At 54.0% G+C, this 20,385-nt stretch overlaps 1 protein-coding gene across 1 annotated transcript in view; it reads left to right on the top strand.

The window, feature by feature from the left end:
- LOC127040576 (alpha-2-macroglobulin-like protein 1) overlaps positions 1 to 20,385 on the top strand; it is a 101,928-nt gene that overhangs the window by 28,004 nt on the left and 53,539 nt on the right. Inside the window, exons 12-16 of the mRNA XM_050934893.1 lie at positions 4,730 to 4,960; positions 8,040 to 8,103; positions 8,246 to 8,391; positions 17,631 to 17,780; positions 18,692 to 18,883. Of these exons, the coding sequence (XP_050790850.1) occupies positions 4,730 to 4,960; positions 8,040 to 8,103; positions 8,246 to 8,391; positions 17,631 to 17,780; positions 18,692 to 18,883 (783 nt within the window). The remainder of the gene's footprint in view (positions 1 to 4,729; positions 4,961 to 8,039; positions 8,104 to 8,245; positions 8,392 to 17,630; positions 17,781 to 18,691; positions 18,884 to 20,385) is intronic.

The raw sequence follows: 20,385 nt of genomic DNA, 5'->3' as shown, positions 1-20,385 counted from the left end.
GTATCTCCCGTTTGAAGGTCAGGGCCTGTTTTCAGAGAAGACTGACCCAGGCTGAATAGCCTGAAAGACGATAGGGTCATCATACGCTTCCTAGGGATGCACACACCCGGGACGCAGCGCAGACCCTTCCGGCCTCAGCAGCAGCAGCGCCGGCCCTATCCCCAGTACCACCAGCGTCAAGACTTTAGTAGACGCTGAAGCAGGAATGGCCGGCGCAGACAATCGGGCAACCAAGGGGGACAGAATCAGGGCTCCTCTAAAGCCCCACCTGGCCCAAAACCTTCGTTTTGAAGGTGTACCCGAGGATGCTGTACCAGTTTCCTCCACGGATCCGTCCCCTCCGTCTTCCAACCACCTTTCGTTCTTTCTCCCGGCATGGACCCAAATAACATCCGGCCGTTGGGTCTTACGCACGGTGCAAATAGGATACTGTCTCCAATTTATTTCGCACCCTCCCTCCTGCCCCCCACCCCCGTCCCTCTTCAGGGACCCCTCTCACGAGCAATTCCTCCTTCAGGAGGTGCGGACGCTCCTCGACAAAGGAGCCATAGAGGCGGTTCCAGAGAACGAAAAGGGCAAGGGGTTTTGTTCCCACTACTTTCTGATCCCCAAAGCCAAGGGAGGCCTCAGACCCATCCTCGACCTGCGGGAACTCAACAAATATATGGTGAAGTTGAAGTTCCGCATGGTATCCCGGGGGACCATTATCCCATCTCTGGATCCTGGAGACTGGTACGTTGCCCTCGACATGCAGGACGCTTATTTTCATATAGCCATTTTCCCACAACACAGACATTTCCTTCGGTTCGTGATCGACCGCCACCATTATCAATTTGCGGTCCTCCCGTTTGGCCTCTCCACGGCCCCGAGGGTATTCACGAAATGCATGGCTGTCGTCGTCGCCCATCTTCGACGCAGTCACATACACGTATTCCCCTACCTCAACGACTGGCTGATTCGAGGCACGTCAGAGTCGCAGGTCCTCAACCACGTCCACACGGTCAGCAGACTCTTTGGAGATTTGGGCCTTATTCTCAATGTGGACAAGTCCACTCTGCTTCCCACGCAGAGGATAGAGTTCATTGGGGCCATTCTGGACTCCACCTTGGCCAGGGCTGTTCTGCTGCTGTCCAGGTTCCAGACGCTGTCGGCCATCATTCGGCGTCTACAGGCGGCTCCCTTGACCTCTATAAGGACGTGCCTAACTCTCTTAGGCCACATGGCGGCCTGCACCTTCGTTACGAGTTATGCACGGCTTCATATGAGGCCCCTCCAGTCCTGCCTTATCAGCCAATACCATCCGGCCAGGCATCTGCTGGACGCGGTTATCACCGTCCCCCAGGAGGTATTGGATTCCCTCTGGTGGTGGCTCGACCAGTCCGTAGTGTGTGCGGGGCTCCCGTTTCATCCGCCCCAGCCCTCGGTATCCCTAACATCGGATGCCTCAGACCTGGGTTGGGGGGCCCACCTCGGAACCCTGAGGACACAGGGCCAGTGGTCTCCTCAGGAGGTGGCCCTCCACATCAACATATGGGAGTTGAGAGCGGTCCGCCTTGCTTGCCAAGTGTTCTCCCATCAGCTTCAAGGTCGCTGTGTCTCGGTATTCACCGACAACACGATGACCATGTACTATATCAACAAGCAGGGCGGCACGAGATCCTCTCCCCTATGTCATGAGGTGGTGCGGCTCTGGGACTTTTGTATAGCCCACTCCATTCACCTCATGGTTTCCTTTCTTCCCGGAGTACGGAACACACTGGCAGCCCATCTGAGCAGATCCTTCCGCTCACACAAGTGGTCCCTTCGCCCGGACGTCGTCCTCTCACTCTTCCAGAGGTGAGGTTGTCCCCGGATGAACCTCTTCGCGTCCAGAGGGAACAGGAAATGCCAGATGTTCTGCGCCTTTCAAGGCCGGGAACCAAGGTCGGTAGCGGATGCCTTTCTTATTCCATGGACGACGCACCTGTTCTACGTGTTCCCTCCGTTCGCGCTTATCCACAAGGTCCTTCTGAAGCTGCGCAGGGACAGGGCCCGCTTGATTATGATAGCTCCAGCATGGCCCAGGCAACATTGGTATCCGATGTTGCTTTACCTGTCTCTAGCTGACCCAATCCCCCTGCTCCTTCACCTGGACCTGATCACCCAGGACCACGGCAGGCTCCGTCACCTGGACCTCCAGTCTCTGCATCTCACGACGTGGCTCCTGCATGGCTGACCAGGTCGGAACTACGGTGCTCTAACCGGGTACCTCAAGTACTCCTGGGCAGCAGGAAACCTTCCACTAGAGCGACGTACTCGGCCAAGTGGAAGCGTTTCTCCTGTTGGTGCACGGAGAGGGGCTTCCTCCCTATGGAGGTTTCTATCGCCAATGTTCTAGATTACATCTGGTCCCTCAAGCAGCAGGGCCTGGCGATATCGTCCCTTCGGGTTCACCTGGCAGCTATCTCCACCTTTCATCTGGGGGGAGATGGCCGTTCGGTTTTCTTTCATCCTATGGTGACCAGATTCCTAAAAGGATTAGAATGTCTCTACCCCCAGGTTCGACCCCCTGCCCCTACCTGGGATCTCAACCTGGTTCTGACTCGGCTCATGGGTCCTCCATTTGAGCCGTTAGCGACTTGCTCCCTGCTCTCTCTCTCCTGGAAGACTGCTTTCCTGGTGGCCATCACCTCAGCCAGACGGGTGTCAGAACTCCGGGCCCTCACAATAGATCCCCCGTATACGGTCTTCCATAAAGACAAGGTGCAGCTGAGGCCTCACCCTGCCTTTCTCCCTAAGGTGGTGTCATAACATATTCCCAGATTTGGACCTTAGCGTCCAAAATATGGGTGTTAGCATGAAAACCTCCAAGCTTAGTTACCAGCTTGGACCTGGTAAAGCTGCCACCACCCAAAAAATTAGAGTGTTTTGGGGCACTCTGGTCCCCCCAAAAAACCTTCCCTGGGGACCCCAAGACCCAAATTCCTTGAGTCTCACAACAAAGGGGAATACACCATTTCCCTTCCCCCTCCTCCTTCCCAGGTGTTCCCTCCCTGGGTTCCTGGAGAGATACACAGAAGCAAGCTCTGTGAATCTAAACAGAGGGACTCCACCCTCCCTATTTCCAGTCCTGGAAACACAAGTACCGAGAGAGCCGATCTCTCCTCCCCCTTACCCAGAGGGCATGCAAAGTCAGGCTTAGTAAATCTAACACACAGAGATTTTCCCCATGACTTCTTCCTCCCACCAATTCCCTGGTGAGCTACAGACTCAATTCCCTGGAATTCCCACTAAAGAAAAACTCCAACAGGTCTTAAAAAGAAAGCTTTATATAAAAAGGAAGAAAAAGTACATAAAAATGGTTTCTCTGTATTAAGGTGACAAATACGGGGTTAATTGCTTAAAAGAAATATGAATAAACAGCCTTATTCAAAAAGAATACAATTCAAAACACTCCAGCAACTACACACATGTAAATACAAAAAAAAAACCAATATAAATTTATGGTCTTATCTCTTTGTACTCACAACTTGGAAACAGAAGATTAGAAAGCCAGGAGACAGAAAAAATCACTCTCATAGCCGAGAGGGCCAGGCACAAGACCAAGAACAAAGAACTCAGACACAAACTTCCCTCCACCCAGATTTGAAAAAGTCTTGTTTCCTGATTGGTCCTCTGGTCAGGTGTTTTAGGTTACTCCTTTCCAGGTGAAAGAGATATTAACCCTTAGCTATCTGTTTATGACAGGTGGTCTCAGCCTTTCATGTCAACCAGGAGATCTTTCTCCCCGTCTTTTTCCCAAAGCCCCATTCGTCCCGCAGGGAGCAACAGCTCCACTCGCTTGATGTCCGCCGGGCACTCGCGTTTTATGTGGAGAGGACCAAACCGTTCCACAAATCCACCCAGCTCTTCGTGGCGGTAGCGGACCGAATCAAAGGACTACCCATTTCCTCACAGAGGATCTCCTCATGGGTGACGTCCTGTATCAGGACTTGTTATGACTTGGCTCACATCCCTATGGGCCATGTGACTGCGCACTCCACCAGGGCAAAAGCATCATCGATGGCTTTCCTCGCCCACGTGCCCATCCAGGAGATTTGTAGGGCAGCGACCTGGTCCTCCGTCCACACCTTCGCTTCCCATTATGCCCTGGTCCAGCAGTCCAGAGATGACGCGGCCTTCGGCTCTGCAGTGCTCCATGCCGCGACCTCTCACTCCAACCCCACCGCCTAGGAAAGGCTTGGGAATCACCTAACTGGAATGGATATGAGCAATCACTCGAAGAAGAAAAGACGGTTACTCACCTTTGTAACTGTTGTTCTTCGAGATGTGTTGCTCATATCCATTCCAAACCTGCCCTCCTTCCCCACTGTAGGAGTAGCCAGCAAGAAGGAACTGAAGGGTGGCCGGGTCGGCTGGGATATATATATATTGGGCGCCATAGCGGCGCCACTCCAGGGGGCACCCAGCCGACCCGTCTGGGTTGCTAGGGTAAAAGTTTCTCCGACGAATGTGCATGCGGCGCGCACACACCTAACTGGAATGGATATGAGCAACACATCTCGAAGAACAACAGTTACAAAGGGGAATAACCGTCTTTTTTCCATGTCACTCTTATGGACACAGGGCGAGGGGCCATGGGGGTGAGCTCAGCTGGCAGCATCAGAGCCTGGCCTGCCCCGGCTGCATTTGTGTCCTGTGCTGGGAGCTCTGCACCCCAGCAAGCCCCATCGCTCTCTCTATCCCCCAGGGGCACTTCAAGCAGGTGAATCGCAGCTCTGTGTTTGGAAGAGTCTCTCCCAGTTACTCGGATGCCCATCGTAACCTGGAGCCCTTCTACTCCAAGAGCCAGAGTTTCCTGAAAATCCGCTGGCTGGGAGGGGTGCTGTCCTGTGACCAGGCCCAGCAGCTCCAGGTGGATTACGTCATTGCTAGGGAGGCCCTGGGGAACGGGTCCAGGATCCTGGATTTCATCTTCCTGGTGAGCCCCAGCCTGGGAGACTTAAGAGTGTGTGTGCGTGTGTGCGTGCGTGCGTGTGTGTGTGTGTGAGAGAGAGAAAGCAGGAGGTGCGGAGTCAGCACTGTTACCCCACAGCAGAGCAGTGGGGAATCGAACGGTTCCTTTGATTACAAGGGCGGGACTAGATCAGGACAAGGCTTTTCCCCTTTCCCCACTAGTGGCTCTGGTTCCAATCTGGCCCCAGAGCGGAGGCTGGCTGGCCTGGGGGGGCTGGGGAGGGGGATACCTGCCTCAATGTTCTTCTTGCATCCCCACCTCTGCTGGCTCAGTCTGGGGGAGCAGAGGCCGCACCCTGCCCTGACTCCATCCTACGTAGCCATTCCCACGTCAGGGCGTTTGTCAGCCCCCTGTACAGCATCAGCTTGTGAACCAGTGTGCCTGGGGCAGCCCTCACTGGAAATGCCAAGGGCAGGGCAGGCTGCAAAAAGAAGAGCAGATTGTCCCAAAACAGATGGTTCACACAGAAGTTGGACTCACCAACCAGTCGCAAACTGCTCCTGATTCCCCACACTGGTTATCTAGAAGCTAAAAAAGAAATCGCACAGGCCCCTTTACTGCATTCCAGTTCTCTGGCTCCCAGGCACCACCTAGGTCCAGTGCAGTGAGAAGTCATTTAAAACCTCTGCTCACTGTACAAAATGTTCTTCTTGCCTCAAAGGGTCACCCACGCCACCAGGCCAATATTAGTTTGTACCTTACTCAAAATACCCTACTGCCAGCCAGTCCTTTAGTGTCTGAAACAAAAGGCTTGTTATAAGAGAAAAAGAAAGATCAAGAAGAGAGTTGTTAAATGGTAAAACAATCACATACACACAGAGACGTCAAAGTCCATAGATCAGGTTCTGAGCAGTACTGGTGAGTTTGCTGCCTTGAAAGTCCCTCTGGAACAGATCCCCAGCTTGGATGGGCCATTCAGTCCTTTGTTCAGAGCTTCGTTTGTAGAAAAGTTGCTCCAGAGGAAAGAAGCAGGAACGGAGACAAAATGGAGAGGATGCAGCTGCCCTTTATATTCCTTTTGCCATGCGGCTGGTACTTCCTTTGTCCCAAACACAAGCTGCCCAGCACGTGGCATGGAAAAGCCTTAGAGTTCTCTGTCCTCCAGCCTGCCCCTACGTGCCTTGCTGGCTCCTAAGATGTATCCCCTAGTTCAGAGGTGGGCACACTATAGCCCACGGGCCACATCTGGCCTGCGGGACCATCCTGCCTGGCCCCCGAGCTCCTGACCCAGGAGGCTTGTCCCCAGCCCCTCCCCTGCTGTCCCCCCTCCCCGGCAGCCTTAGCTCACTTGTTCTGCTGCCAGCACAATGCTCTGGGCAGCGGGGCTGTGAGCTCCTGGGGCAGCGCAGCTGCAGAGCCTGGCCTGACCCGGTCTCTGTGCTGCGCGGTGGCAGCGTGGCCCGGCTCCAGCTGGGTGGTACGGCTGTAGGGCTGCCAGCCACCGGTGCTCTGGGCGGCACGGTACAAGGGCAGGGAGCGGGGGGGTTGGATAGAGAGCAGGGGAGTTTGGGGGGGTGGTCAGGGGTGTGGATGGTGGTTGGGGAGGAAATGGGGTTGGATGGAGCAGGAATCCTGCGGGGAGCAGTCAGGAAGGGGGAGATTGGATGGGGCAGGAGGGGGACAGGGAGCGGGGGGGTTGGATAGAGGGCAGGGGAGTTCGGGGGTGGTGGTCAGGGGTGTGGATGGTGGTTGGGGAGGAAACAGGGGGTTGGATGGGGCAGGGGTCCCAGGGAGGCAGTCAGGAAGGAAGAGATTGGATGGGGCAGGAGGGGGACAGGGAGAAGGGGTGGTTGGATGGGGCAGGAGTCCTAGGGGCGCCGTCAGGAATGAGAGGACGGGTGGGGGACCAGGGATGGTCAGGGGTCAGGGAGCAGGTGTGTGTGGATGGGACAGGAGTTCTGGCTCAGGGGGAGGGGGCAGATAGGATGTGGGGCCCGGGCCACGACCCCCCCCCCAACTGGCCCTCCACACAATTTACAAAACCCAATGCGGCCCTCCGGCCAAAAAGTTTGCCCGCTCCTGCCCTAGTTCCTGTCAATGGGTTCACTGTCGGGCTGATGACCCGTGATGGGCCATCGAAAAGGCTTGGCAGTGCAGCTGCTAATCTGTCTGGGGGTGTATAGTGGAGTGGTCACCCTGGTCATGCCCTGAAGGGCTTAACACAGCCCTGGGGAAAGGCTGATTGAGGGAAGCAGCCACAGGTGGGACCACGCTCCAATCAGGCCATAGCTGGCCCTTCTAAGAGGGCTGAGGGCCAGCGACTGGAGACACTCTCTTTAGCTCCTTGTAGAGAGAAGGACCTGGCTGCCTGGGCGGCTGAGCAGGGTACTAGGGTGGAGCAGGGCTGGGGAAGGGCAGAGGGAGCTGGGAGCTCCAGCCTAGCAAAGGCCCAGGCTGCAGGCCGAGTTAAGGGCCCACAAAAGGGTACTAAGGCTGCAGAGGGGCAGCCCAGGAATAGGCAGAGGCAGCAGGTCCAAACCTCTCGTTGATGATGAGTGGTTTGCAGGCTGCCATCTGCCCCAGGGAGCAGGGGCTTAGATAGTGACTGGCAGTAGCCACTGAGGCAAGGTGGGGAGAGGGGGCTGGGGGTTCCCCTGGGGAGGAGACCCAGACAGAGGGGGTATTGTGGTGAGCAGAACCCCTGGTAAAGGGCACTGGGGTCTGGGAATGACACAATGCCAACAGCAGGCGAGACACCAGCCGCAAAGGGTGCTCCAGGTTGGAAAGAACTAATTCCCTGGACAACCAGCAGGTGGTGCCACGCTGGTAAGTCGTCGCCCCCGTCAGTGTGTCATCCAGAACCACAGCCTGAGTTTAGAAATCCAGATGTACCATACAGACCTAGAGCACAATACAAAGGTGATACAAAGATAGAAACAAGATCCTCATACTTGGCAAATCGCAGCATTTCCACAAACACCTTCCCTGGCATCTCTGGCCAGATTCTCTGCAATTTTATAATGTTGGTATCAACAATCCCATAAAGTGTCTCCCAGACTCCACACAGCGTCACACAGCTCAGTGACTGCCGTCTCCTCCGCAGGTCGTGGCCAAGGGAGCCATCGCCAGGATCCTCCACAAGGGGCTGGACCTCAGGGAGGGGGCTGGTAAGTGGCAGGGGAGGGGTCTGTGCAGATGGGGGCGCTCAGGGGCAATTGGAGATTGAGCCCCCTGAGCAGGGGCTGGGCTGGGGGAGGCGGCTCTGTGGTCTGGGCCTGACTTCCCCCGGGTGTTTCCCACCATCCCTAGGGCTGAAGGGCTCCTTCTCTGTGGAGCTACCCGTCGGCGCTGACCTGGCACCCGAAGCCATGGTGCTGGGTTACACGGTGCTGCCCGAGGGCGAGATGGCTGCCGACAGCGCCCGGCTGCAACTGGCCAAGTGCCTCCTGAACAAGGTGAGCCTGGGGCTCAGGGCAGAGGAGCCTCTGGGGTGGGGGAATCACTCCCTGCCCCATAACAGGAGCCCAGCAGGGGCTTCGCTGGGTGCCCCTGGTCCCTTGTCATAGTATAATTCCCAAATCTGAACCTTAGCGTCCAAAATATGGGTACTAGCATGAATTTTCCTAAGCTTAATTACCAGCTTAGATCTGATAGGCTACCACCAATCAGGACTTAGGTAGAGCGCCTGATAGACTCTGGTCTCTCCAAACCCTTCCCTGGGGATCCCCAAGACCCAGATTCCCTGAGTCTCACAACAAAGGGGAATAAACCATTTCCCTTCCCCCCTCCTTTCTTCCTCCCAGCTCTCTCCCGCCCTGGGTACACTAGGAGACCACCGTGATTCAACTCCTTGAATCACCCCTTCCCCCTCCTTTCTTCCCCGGAGAGAGATACAGAGATAAACGCAGAGAGCAGGTTTTTCTTCCCTCCTCCCTTTCCTTTCTCCCACCAATTCCCTGGTGAGTGCAGACTCCCTTCCCTGGAGTTTTACAAAAGATAACCAAAAAATCAATTAGATTGTAAAAAAAGAGGAAAACTTTAATAAAAGAAGAAAAAACATACAACTTGTCTCTGTAATCAGGATGGTAAATATACAGGGTTTTTATAGCTTATAAACAATAGAAAGAAGGTTTCTCCCACAGAAACACAATTTAAGCTACTTCCAGCAAGTACATATCTGCAAATAAGAAAAACAAGTTAAAAGACTATAATCGCCTTTGGTACTTACTTACTATTCTGAATAGATAAGAGACTGTAGCAGGGAGATTGGCAGAAACCTGGTTGCACCTCTAGTCCCGCCCAGGACCCAGAGAGAACAACCCACAAACCCAAAACCCACAAACAAAGGCTTCCCTCCACCCAGATTTGAAAGTATCTTGTTTCCTGATTGGTCCTCTGGTCAAGTGTTTGGGTCCCTGTTTGTTAACCCTTTACAGGTAAAAGAGACATTAACCCTTAACTATCTGTTTATGACACGCCAAATCGCAGACAGTGGGGAACCTCACTGGCAGTGATTTCTTCCTAGAACTTTAGAATAAACAGATTAATACAACACGTGCACCTTTACATATACTAATACGTATGTAAATTACACAACTTTCTACATTTCAAGGACATATTTTTAACCAGTGGAATCTGGGAAACTTCCCTGGGAGAGGGCATCAGCTACTTTGTTAGAAGCACCTGAAACGTGTTGAATTTCAAAATCAAAACCTTGGAGAGCTAAACTCCATCAAAGAAGTTTTTTGTTGTTCCCCTTGGCAGTATGAAGCCACTTTAGCACAGCATGGTCAGTTTGTAGCTGGAAACGCCGTCCCCAAACGTATGGGCGTAGCTTTTCCAGGGCTTACACAATGGCGTAGCATTCCTTTTCACTGACTGACCAGTGGCTTTCCCTCTCAGACAGTTTCTTGCTGAGAAACACGACAGGGTGGAAGTTGTGATCCAGTCCTTCCTGCATGAGAACTGCTCCTATACCACGCTCAGATGCATCAGTGGTTACTAGGAATGGTTTGTCAAAGTCCAGGGCCCTTAGCACAGGGTCAGACATGAGCGTTGCCTTAAGCTGGGTAAAGGCTTTTTCACACTCATCAGTCCACTTGACTGCATTCGGCTGGGTCTTTTTGGTCAGGTCGGTCAGTGGGGCAGCGATTTGGCTGCAGTGTGGTACAAATCGCCTGTAATACCCAGCCAAGCTTAAGAAGGATTGGACCTGTTTCTTGTACTTTGGGACTGGCCACTTATGGATAGCATCCACCTTGGCCTGTAGGGGGTTTATGGTTCCTCGACCCACCTGGTGTCCCAGGTAAGTCACTCTGTTTTGGCCTATTTGACACTTTTTGGCCTTAACAGTTAGTCCAGCCTGCCTGATGCACTCAAAGACCTTTTCCAGGTGTTCTAGGTGTTTGGTCCAGGAGTCAGAAAAGATTGCCTACCTCGATGATGCGGCTACTGCATATTCGCCCAGTTCTGCTAGTAGACCATCTACCAGCCTCTGGAAGGTGGTGGGTGCATTTCGCAGCCCGAAAGGAAGTACATTAAATTCATACACCCCCGCATAGGTGATGAATGCTGACCTTTCCTTGGCAGGTTCATCTAGCGGTACTTGCCAGTACCCCTTGGTTAAGTCTATTGTAGAGATGAATTGGGCACGTCCCAACTTCTCCAATAGCTCATCGGTGCGTGGCATTGAATAGTTGTCTGGACGAGTTATCGCATTTAGCTTACAGTAGTCCATGCAAAAGCGTATTTCTCCATCTTGTTTGGGTACCAGAACCACTGGAGATGCCCAGACACTGGTAGAGGGGCGGATTATACCCATCTGTAGCTTGTTCTGGATCTCCCGTTCTATAGCAGCTTGGGCGTGAGGAGACACCCGGTAGGGTGGGGTTCTAATTGGGTGAGTATTACCTGTGTCAATGGAGTGGTATGCCCGTTCAGTCCATCCTGGGGTGGCTGAGAACAATGGGGCAAAACTAGTGCACAGCTCCTTGATTTGTTGCTGCTGCAGAAGTTCCAGGGTTGTGGAGAGGTTCACCTCTTGCACGCCACCGTCACTTTTTCCTTCGTAGTAGACACTTTCAGGCCACCCAGCATCATCTCCCTGGACTGTAAACTGGCAAACCTGTAAGTCTCTGGAATAAAAGGGCTTGAGAGAATTAACATGGTACACTCTGGGCTTTAGGGAGGAATTGGGAAATGCTATGTGGTAGTTAACAGCTCCCAGGCGCTCTTGGACCGTGAATGGCCCTTCCCATGATGCTTCCATTTTATGGGCCTGTTGCGTCTTCAAGACCATAACCTGGTCTCCTACCTTGAAGGAACGCTTTCTGGTATGTCTGTCATACCAGGCCTTTTGCTCTTCCTGAGCATCCTTTAGGTTTTCTTTAGCAAGGGTTAAAGAGTGTCGGAGGGTATCCTGTAGGTTGCTTACAAAGTCCAGAATGTTAGTCCCTGGAGAAGGCGTAAACCCCTCCCATTGCTGCTTCACCAACTGTAATGGCTCCTTAACCTCGTGACCATACACAAGTTCAAACGGTGAAAACCCTAAACTGGGATGTGATACAGCCCTGTAGGCAAAAAGCAACTGTTGCAACACTAGGTCCCAGTCATTGGAGTGTTCATTGACGAATTTACGTATCATGGTCCCCAAAGTTCCATTAAACCTTTCCACCAGGCCATTGGTTTGATGGTGGTACGGGGTGGCAACCAAGTGGTTCACCCCATGAGTTTCCCACAGTTCTTTCATGGTCCCTGCCAGGAAATTAGATCCTGAATCTGTAAGGCTGTCGGAGGGCCAACCTACCCTGGCAAAAATGTCTGTTAGGGCCTGGCACACAGCTTTAGCCCTGGTGTTGCCTAGAGCTACTGCTTCCGGCCATCGGGAGCAAAGTCCACGAAAGTCAGTACGTACTGCTTTCCTCTGGGTGTCTTTTTTGGGAAAGGACCCAGAATATCCACAGCTACTCGCTGAAATGGGACCTCAATTATGGGAAGTGGCTGGAGAGGGGCCTTGACCTGGTCTTGGGGCTTTCCCACTCTTTGGCATACCTCACAAGACCGGACATACTTGGCAACATCCTTGCCCATCCCCTCCCAATGGAAGGACTTCCCCAACCTGTCTTTGGTTCTGTTCACCCCAGCATGGCCACTGGGATGATCATGGGCTAAGCTTAAGAGCTTTTCTCTGTACTTAGTTGGAACCTACCAACTGTTTTTGCGGATGCCAGTCTTCCTGGTGTCCACCAGAAAGAGTCTCCTTGTATAAAAGTCCTTGTTCTACCGGGATCGGTTAGAAGAGCTGAGAGGCGGTGCGGTGCTCCGTGCCGCCGCCCAAGTTTTCTGAAGGCTGTCATCTGCTTCCTGCTCAGTCTGGAACTGTTCCCTTGAAGCTGGAGACACCAGTTCTTCCTTAGACTGTGGACTTAGGCTTGGTCCCTCTGGAAGCAATGTAGGTGATGGGGTTGTTTCCGTGGCTGGTGAGCCGCTTTCCGCTGGCGCACCAGGGGGTATTTCAGGCTCTGGCTGAGCCTTGTGGGTGTGGTTATCTGCTGCTTCTGCCAGTTCAGGCTCGCTGGCGCCCTCTGGCGTTGGGGTTGAAGATGGATTTGCAAGCACTGTCATCAGTGCTGGCACCGGTTCTGGTGCTGGCTGCTTTTCCAGTTCCTGGTCTGGGACTGGAAGCACTGTGGCTGTTTCCGTCATTGGCATGGGATCCGGGTCCACTACCTCTGTCTGGGTCTCTTGTAACACAGACGGGGCCTCTGTGGACGGCTCAGGGACAGGAATGGGTCTGGAAGCTTGCCTGGTTTGGCTACGTGTAACCATCCCCACTTTCTTGGCCCGCTTCACCTGGTTGGCCAAATCTTCCCCCAGTAGCATGGGGATGGAATAATTGTCATAGACTGCAAAAGTCCACATTCCTGACCAGCCTTTGTACTGGAGAGGCAGTTTAGCTGTAGGCAAGTGTACAGCTTGTGACATGAAGGGGTAAATTGTCACTTGAGCCTTTGAGTTGATGAATTTGGGGTCCACAAATTTTTGGTGGATAGCTGACACATGTGCCCCTGTGTCTCTCCATGCAGTAACCTTCTTTCCGCCCACTCTCAAAGTTTCCATTAGCTCCAAAGGTATTTGAGAGGCATCTGGGCCTGGGGATCTTTGGTGTGATGGTGGTGTAATGAACTGCACTCGGTTGGGGTTTTTTGGGCAGTTGGCCTTTGTATGTCTGTGACGATGCGTTTCTGGCGGGACCCAACTGAGAGTGCCAATTCAGGACCAGTTGCTCAAACAGGGCAGTCACAGCCCAAGGCTGGGGTTTTTCCACCTCTAAGGCAAACCAAACCAGCGAGACAACAATGACTTCGGTTTCACCTCACTGGCTAACCACAAGTCACACAAGCAATTTCCTTAGACACTCCAGTCTCCCAGTATTCCCACCAGTCCTACTCATCCTGGGGATGAATGGTTATGAAAACCAACACCCCAGTAAAAGAAAAAGGTTCTCTCGATCCCAAAGGACCAAGCCCCAGACCCAGGTCAATATACACATCAGATCTTACCCACAAAGCACGCTGTTGCCAATCCTTTAGAATCTAAAATCTAAAGGTTTATTCATAAAGGGAAAAAGATAGAGATGAGAGCTAGAATTGGTTAAATGGAATCAATTACATACAGTAATGGCAAGGTTCTTAGTTCAGGCTTGTAGCAGTGATGGAGTAAACTACAGGTTCAAATCAAGTCTCTGGAGAACATCCCCTGCTGGGATGGGTCATTCAGTCCTTTGTTCAGAGCTTCTGTTTGTAGCAAAGTCCCTCCAGAGGTAAGAAGCAGGATTGAAGACAAGATGGAGATGAAGCATCAGCCTTATATAGGCACTTCCAGGTGTAAGAACACTTCTTTGGTCTTACTGTGGAAAATTACAGCAAAATGGAGTTTGGAGTCACATGGGCAAGTTCCTGCACACCCTGCTGAGTCACAAGGCATATCTGCCTCCTCTCAATGGGTCAGTTGTGTAGCTGATGGTCCTTAATGGGCCATCAAGCAGGCTAAGCAGAGCTAACACCAACTTGTCTGGAGTGTCACCCAGAACTACAGCATCAATTTGAAATACAGACAGTGCAGAGCCAATACTTATAACTTCGACTACATAATGGTACAGACATACAGACAGCATAATCATAACTGGCAACCCGTAACCTGGTCTTAGACACCTTATATGACCCCCTTTACATAGTATTTGGTGCCACTACAGGACCTTGGTTGCAAACCATGTTCTATATGGTCCCAGTTTATACCAATAACGTCACAATGTCCCAGTTCATTACACTTAAAACATCTTCCAGCTGACTGATCACTGGGTCGAGGTGTGTTACTGGAGACTGGTGAGGTGGAAGAATAGGGCGTCTGTGGCTTCCCTTGGGTTGTAGGTGGGGTCTTGTGCTGCCCTCGGTTATAGGGTTTATTGTCGGTGTGCCGCCTGGGGTATTCGCTCCCCTTGACAGTAGGTTTTTTCTTTTCTGCTACTTCCATCCATTTGGCTCCAATCTCCCCTGCCTGAATTACCGTTTTGGGTTTCCCATCTAGGATGTACCTCTCTATTTCCTCAGGAACACCATCTAAGAACTGCTCCATTTGTATCAGGAGGTGCAGCTCATCCAGATTATTAACCTTTGTTCCTGATATCCAGGCGTCATAATTCTTTGCAATGTGGTAGGCGTGTCGGGGGAATGACACATCTGCTTTCCATTTTAGGGCTCTGAACTGCCGACGGGCATGTTCAGGTGTTATCCCCATTTGGTATCTGGCCTTGGTTTGAAAAAGTTTATAGTCGTTCATTTTCTCCTTAGGCATTTCAGCCGCCACCTCTGCTAAAGGTCCACTGAGCTGTGGTCTCAGCTCTATCATGTACTGGTCTTCAGGGATGCTGTATCCAAGGCAGGCTCTTTCAAAATTTTCTAAGAAGGCCTCAGTGTCATCATCTGCCTTGTAGGTGGGAAATTTCTTGGGATGTGGAATAACAACTTGAGAAGTGTTGTTAGAATTGGCTGGGTTCTGTTGCTTAGCCTTTTCTAATTCCAGGGCCTGCTGGTGGGCTTCCCTCGGGAGTTCCAAATCTCTCCTGTGGGCAGCCTCTCTTTCTTTTTCTCTCAGCTCCATTTCTTGTAGTTTTTTCCCATGTCTCGCTTGTGATCTGCCTCTTTGATTTATTCCTCTGCACCCACTTTTGCCCTGGAAGGTGTGTGGGGGGGCGCCCTCTGCTGGTTTACTGTCTGAATAACTGTTCCTCTGCTGCCTGCTCTGTTGCTAAGCAACAGAGTCTTTTAAAACTTTTTCTAAGTAGCCTTCCCCTATAAAACTAGAACAAAAAAAAAACCCTTCATTTGCATGTGTGTTGACTCACAGCTGGAGTTCTATTGTCTAACAAAAGACCCTTGTTAAACTTAATGGCCTTTGCCTGAGGCAATATCTATGCACAGCCAGAACGGAGCAAGGAAAAAAAAAATCTCTGGCTGTAGTTTTAAAAAAAAAACCTTCTCTCTGCTCACAAGCAGCTAGCAGAGAAAAGAAAATTAATTTTACTGGCTTTTGGATTCTACTATCCCACATGCTGCCAACATGTCGTAGTATAATTCCCAAATCTGAACCTTAGCGTCCAAAATATGGGTACTAGCATGAATTTTCCTAAGCTTAATACCAGCTTAGATCTGATAGGCTGCCACCAATCAGGACTTAGGTAGAGCGCCTGATAGACTCTGGTCTCTCCAAACCCTTCCCTGGGGATCCCCAAGACCCAGATTCCCTGAGTCTCACAACAAAGGGGAATAAACCATTTCCCTTCCCCCCTCCTTTCTTCCTCCCAGCTCTTTCCCGCCCTGGGTACACTAGGAGACCACCGTGATTCAACTCCTTGAATCACCCCTTCCCCCTCTTTTCTTCCCCGGAGAGAGATACAGAGATAAACGCAGAGAGCAGGTTTTTCTTCCCTCCTCCCTTTCCTTTCTCCCACCAATTCCCTGGTGAGTGCAGACTCCCTTCCCTGGAGTTTTACAAAAGATAACCAAAAAATCAATTAGATTGTAAAAAAAGAGGAAAACTTTAATAAAAGAAGAAAAAACATACAACTTGTCTCTGTAATCAAGATGGTAAATATACAGGGTTTTTATAGCTTATAGACAATAGAAAGAAGGTTTCTCCCACAGAAACACAATTTAAGCTACTTCCAGCAAGTACATATCTGCAAATAAGAAAAACAAGTTAAAAGACTATAATCGCCTTTGGTACTTACTTACTATTCTGAATAGATAAGAGACTGTAGCAGGGAGATTGGCAGAAACCTGGTTGCACCTCTAGTCCCGCCCAGGACCCAGAGAGAACAACCCACAAACCCAAAACCCACAAACAAAGGCTTCCCTCCACCCAGATTTGAAAGTATCTTGTTTCCTGATTGGTCCTCTGGTCAGGTGTTTGGGTCCCTGTTTGTTTACCCTTTACAGGTAAAAGAGACATTAACCCTTAACTATCTGTTTATGACACCCCTCCCTTCCCGGCCTTACAGCAGCACCAGGGTGGTTGCAGCAGTGCCAGCTCTGGTGAATTGCTCACTAGCCATTTTGCCCCCGCCTGCAGGCGTTCCCGTGGTGACGGGAAGAGCTCCGGCCCCCACACAATGGAGGAGCAGGTGCCTGCCCTTCCCTCCCCCCATTCCGCTCTCCCTGGTCCCAGCAAGTAACTGCTCCCCCAGACCCTTCCTGCCTCCCCCAGCCCACCCTGCTTCCCCCGCGGACTCAGCCTCTCACTCTGGGCCCAGCAGGTACCTGCTGCCTGCCTGCCCCTCCCCTCGCCTCCCTGTCCCCAGCTCCCCAGAGCTCCTGCTTCTGTCCCTCCCATCCCATTGACCAGGACCCGGCCCCTCCCCGGCCCACTCTGGGCTCCCCGACAGGTACCTGCCACCCTGAGCCCTCCCCACTCCCCAGTCTCCACAGCCACTTGCTCCCCCAGCCCCCAGAACTTCTGCCACCTCAACCCTACCCCCTGCCCATCCTCCAACCCGCGCCTGCCCCTGCTCAGCTGGGGAGATTTCGGGGGCGGGGGGCAGGATATGATGGTCTGAGCCCCCTCCCCCTCTGGAGGCTTGCAGGGTGGCCAGCTGGCCATATTTCTCTAGAGGGCTTCTAAGGGGCTGCTGCCCCTCCAGTCGACTGGGGCACAAGTGTGACCCTTCTGCCCCCACCCCAGCCCAGGAGGCAGGGTACTGTTACCTGGCGGTGTTTCAGTGCCCCCCCGGCAACTGGCATCTGCTTGGTATTGGAAGGGGCAGAGGTAGGGGGAGCGGAGAAGCCAGAGGACAGACTGCAGCCCAGGGCTTCAGGGGTCTGACTAATGAGTTTTATCTGGTGAGGCTAGTGATCCTGTCGTATCCCTACCCCCCTGCACCTCCTAACCCTCCCTCCATCCCTCCATGGGGTGTCTGTGAATAACTGCAGCTCCCTGAGCCGTCCCACGGGAGCGCTGAGTGAGCCTGGGCTGCCTCGACCCCCCACCCCCAGCACCAACTCCCAAAGCCCCAGCCCTTCAGCCAGTGGGGCCCGGGGCCGGAGTGACACTCGGTGCCTGCCCCCCCCAACGCCCGGGCCTGTCTCCTCCTGCCCCGGGGGCCTCTCCCCCTCCCCTGTGACGCTCTGTGCCTCGCCAGGTGAAGCTGACCTTCTCGCAGGACCGGGCCCTGCCGGGCTCAGAGCTCCAGCTGCGGCTGCAGGCTGCCCCCGGGTCCCTGTGCGCCGTCCGCGCTGTGGGTCAGAGCGTGCTGCTCATGAAGCCCCAGGCCGAGCTCAGCGTCGATACGGTGAGTCCAGTGCAGCTTGGCCGCTCGCCCGGCCCCTCCTCATGAGTCCTCCCCCCTTACAGGGAGGGTGATGCACGGCCGCTGGGGGACACCCCTCCAGGCCACCTCTCCCGGTCTGAGGGCTGCTCCAATGGCACTTGTCACCCCCTAACTCTGGGGGGTCCCCGCTTGCCTTGCCTGTTCTCCCATCAGCCCTTGCTGTGCCCCCCCGGCACCCTTCTCCCCAGCTCCGGCTGGGAACATGGAGCTCTGAGCTGAGATAATGATCTGGGTAACTGGAGCTCGCTCTCCAGGGCAGAGCTGGTCCCCAGGGGCGGGGGCAGGAAAATTCCCTGCCCCCCATGTACAGCAGCGGACAACTGGCCAGGTGCATTGTGGGGGTTGTCCCTGCCCAGGTGACGATACGGAATTGCACTCTGCCCGTCACTGGCGCCTGCTGTCCAGGGGCTCATGGGCTCTGCACATGACAAGTGGAGCCTCTCAAGCCCTGTGGGGCAGCAGGAGATGGGACTCGATGGGCTGGGGCTGAGTCAGGTGTCCCTGTGAGCCAGCCCCCGATGCGGCCCCTCTGTGATCTGAACAGAGTGGGGGATGGGCGCTATGAGCCATTTGCTGCCCCGTGTTAATAAGGGGCAGCTGCCCTCCTCCTGCCCCAGGTTCTCCCAGGGAGTTGGGAGTCGCGAGTCCCTCTCCTAGGGCTGCGGGGGGGGGGAGGTGCAGGGACAGACGCCCACATGGGGGATGAGGATGAGTGCTGAGCAGGGTGTGGGGAGGTGTCCAGGCTAGAGATGAGGCTGGGGCGACAGCGGAGGTTTGTGGGGTGATGTATTAGTGGGCGGAGGGGCAGGAGCTGACTCTGGGGTAGCTCGTGTCTTGGTTTCATGGCTGATGTTGTCTGTGTTTGTCCTTAGGTCTATAACCTGCTCCCGTATTTTCCCCAAGGAGACTATCCCAATGCAGTGCGAGAGCCTGAGTCATGTGATCAGTGGGTTATTCAGGGACTATTTGTTCAGCACTGCCGCGGCTTAGGTCCCAAGTGGAGGTGTCGCAGAGCGATTAGCAGCTGGACTGCCACACTGACTGATGCCTACAGCCTGTTTAAGGTAGGGTTGGGCCTGGCCAGGCCTCACACTCCTCTAGCCTGAAAGGACTAAACTGGCTCAGATGTGCCCAGAGCTGCTGGCATCCAGGGCTGAATCCTGCCAAACAGTCCGGCCTGTTCTAATGAATCCCCAGGGATGCTCCTAGCAAACTCAGGCTTGGGATACACCTCCCCAGCCACCTTCAGACACGGCCCAGGCCCTGGGACAGATCCCTGGCGTATCCAGGGAGCAGGAATGCCTCATCCCTCTCCACTCCTTGGCACAGGGATATTGCCTGCGGGGCTGGCAGCGCCACCTCCAGTTACGGTTCTCTGGCACTTCCCGGGAGGTTGCCCTGGGGTCAGGGAGCTGCCCTTTGCTTTCCCCATGACATGCAGCCCCCATTTGGCTGCATGGGAAACTCCTGGGAATGACAGGACCCACATGCCCAGCAGAGGCTTGGAGTTTGGCAGCATTATTCTGCGAGGAATCCCTCTGCACTGTGCCTGCTCTATCCCCTCCTACGGGCCGACCGGCCTGCGCGCGCCTTCGCCACAGAGCGACTGAGCCTGCTCCAGCCGGGGCCACAGGGGCAGAGCAGGATTTTCCTGAAATGGCTCCTCTGGCCAGCAGGACCTGCGGTGGCACCGGGTGTGGGAACGGAGCTCCCGGAGATGGTGCCTCTGGTGCTCCCAGTGCTCCCCTGCTCGTCCCAGGCAGCCTGGAGAAGGAGGAAGTCACTTGAGTGAAATGTGCAGGGGGGCGGGGGGTGCAGAGGAGACAAGGGAAGTGGGGGATGGGTGCGGAGGGGGTAAGGAAGGGGTGGAGGATAGGTGCAGAGGGGTGCAGAAGGGGTGGGAGATGGGTGAGGAGGGGGTAAGGAAGAGATGGGGGATGGAAGCAGAGGGAGCAAGGAGGGGGTGGGGGATGGATGCAGGGGGGGTAAGGAAAGGGTGGGAGGATGAGTGGGGAGGGGATAAGGAAGGAGTGGGGGATGGGTGCAGATGGGGCAAGAAGGGGATGGGGGAATGGGTGAGGCGGGGTTGGGGGGGATGGTATCTTGCCCTGCCCGAGGGAGGGACAGACGACGTCCTCCCAAAACCCTCAGGGGCTGGGAGTCAGGAGACAGGGACTCTGTCCCAGCTGGGGCTGCTCTGAGTGCTGGCAGCCTGCCCAGGGCCTGGGAGCCCAGTCAGACGGCCATAGTGGAATGGGCCGGGACCTGCCCTCCCCCTGCCTGCAGCCCCGTATAGATGCTGCTGCGAGGGGAGCTGGGGAGCACATCCAGCCCCATGGGCGGGTGCTGCACATTGCAGGGGGGCAGCAGCTCTGCTCGAGCAGAGGTTGAGTGTCGCTGGCTGTTTAAAGAGGAGTGTCTGAATTCTCTGACATCCACAGCCTGGCCTGAGATTTGCTGTGCCTCATGGCAGGGCAGAGTGGGGCTAGTGGGCCACATGTGGGGTCATTTGAGCAGCGGGGCCCAAGATTCAGCCTCCCTCATGAAATGGGTTTACACGACCACC

Source organism: Gopherus flavomarginatus, chromosome 25 (genome assembly GCF_025201925.1).
Source record: "Gopherus flavomarginatus isolate rGopFla2 chromosome 25, rGopFla2.mat.asm, whole genome shotgun sequence".
Taxonomy (NCBI): Eukaryota; Metazoa; Chordata; order Testudines; family Testudinidae; genus Gopherus; species Gopherus flavomarginatus.
The sequence above is the reverse complement of the archived record's forward strand: the minus strand, read 5'-3'. Positions and strand labels throughout refer to the sequence as shown.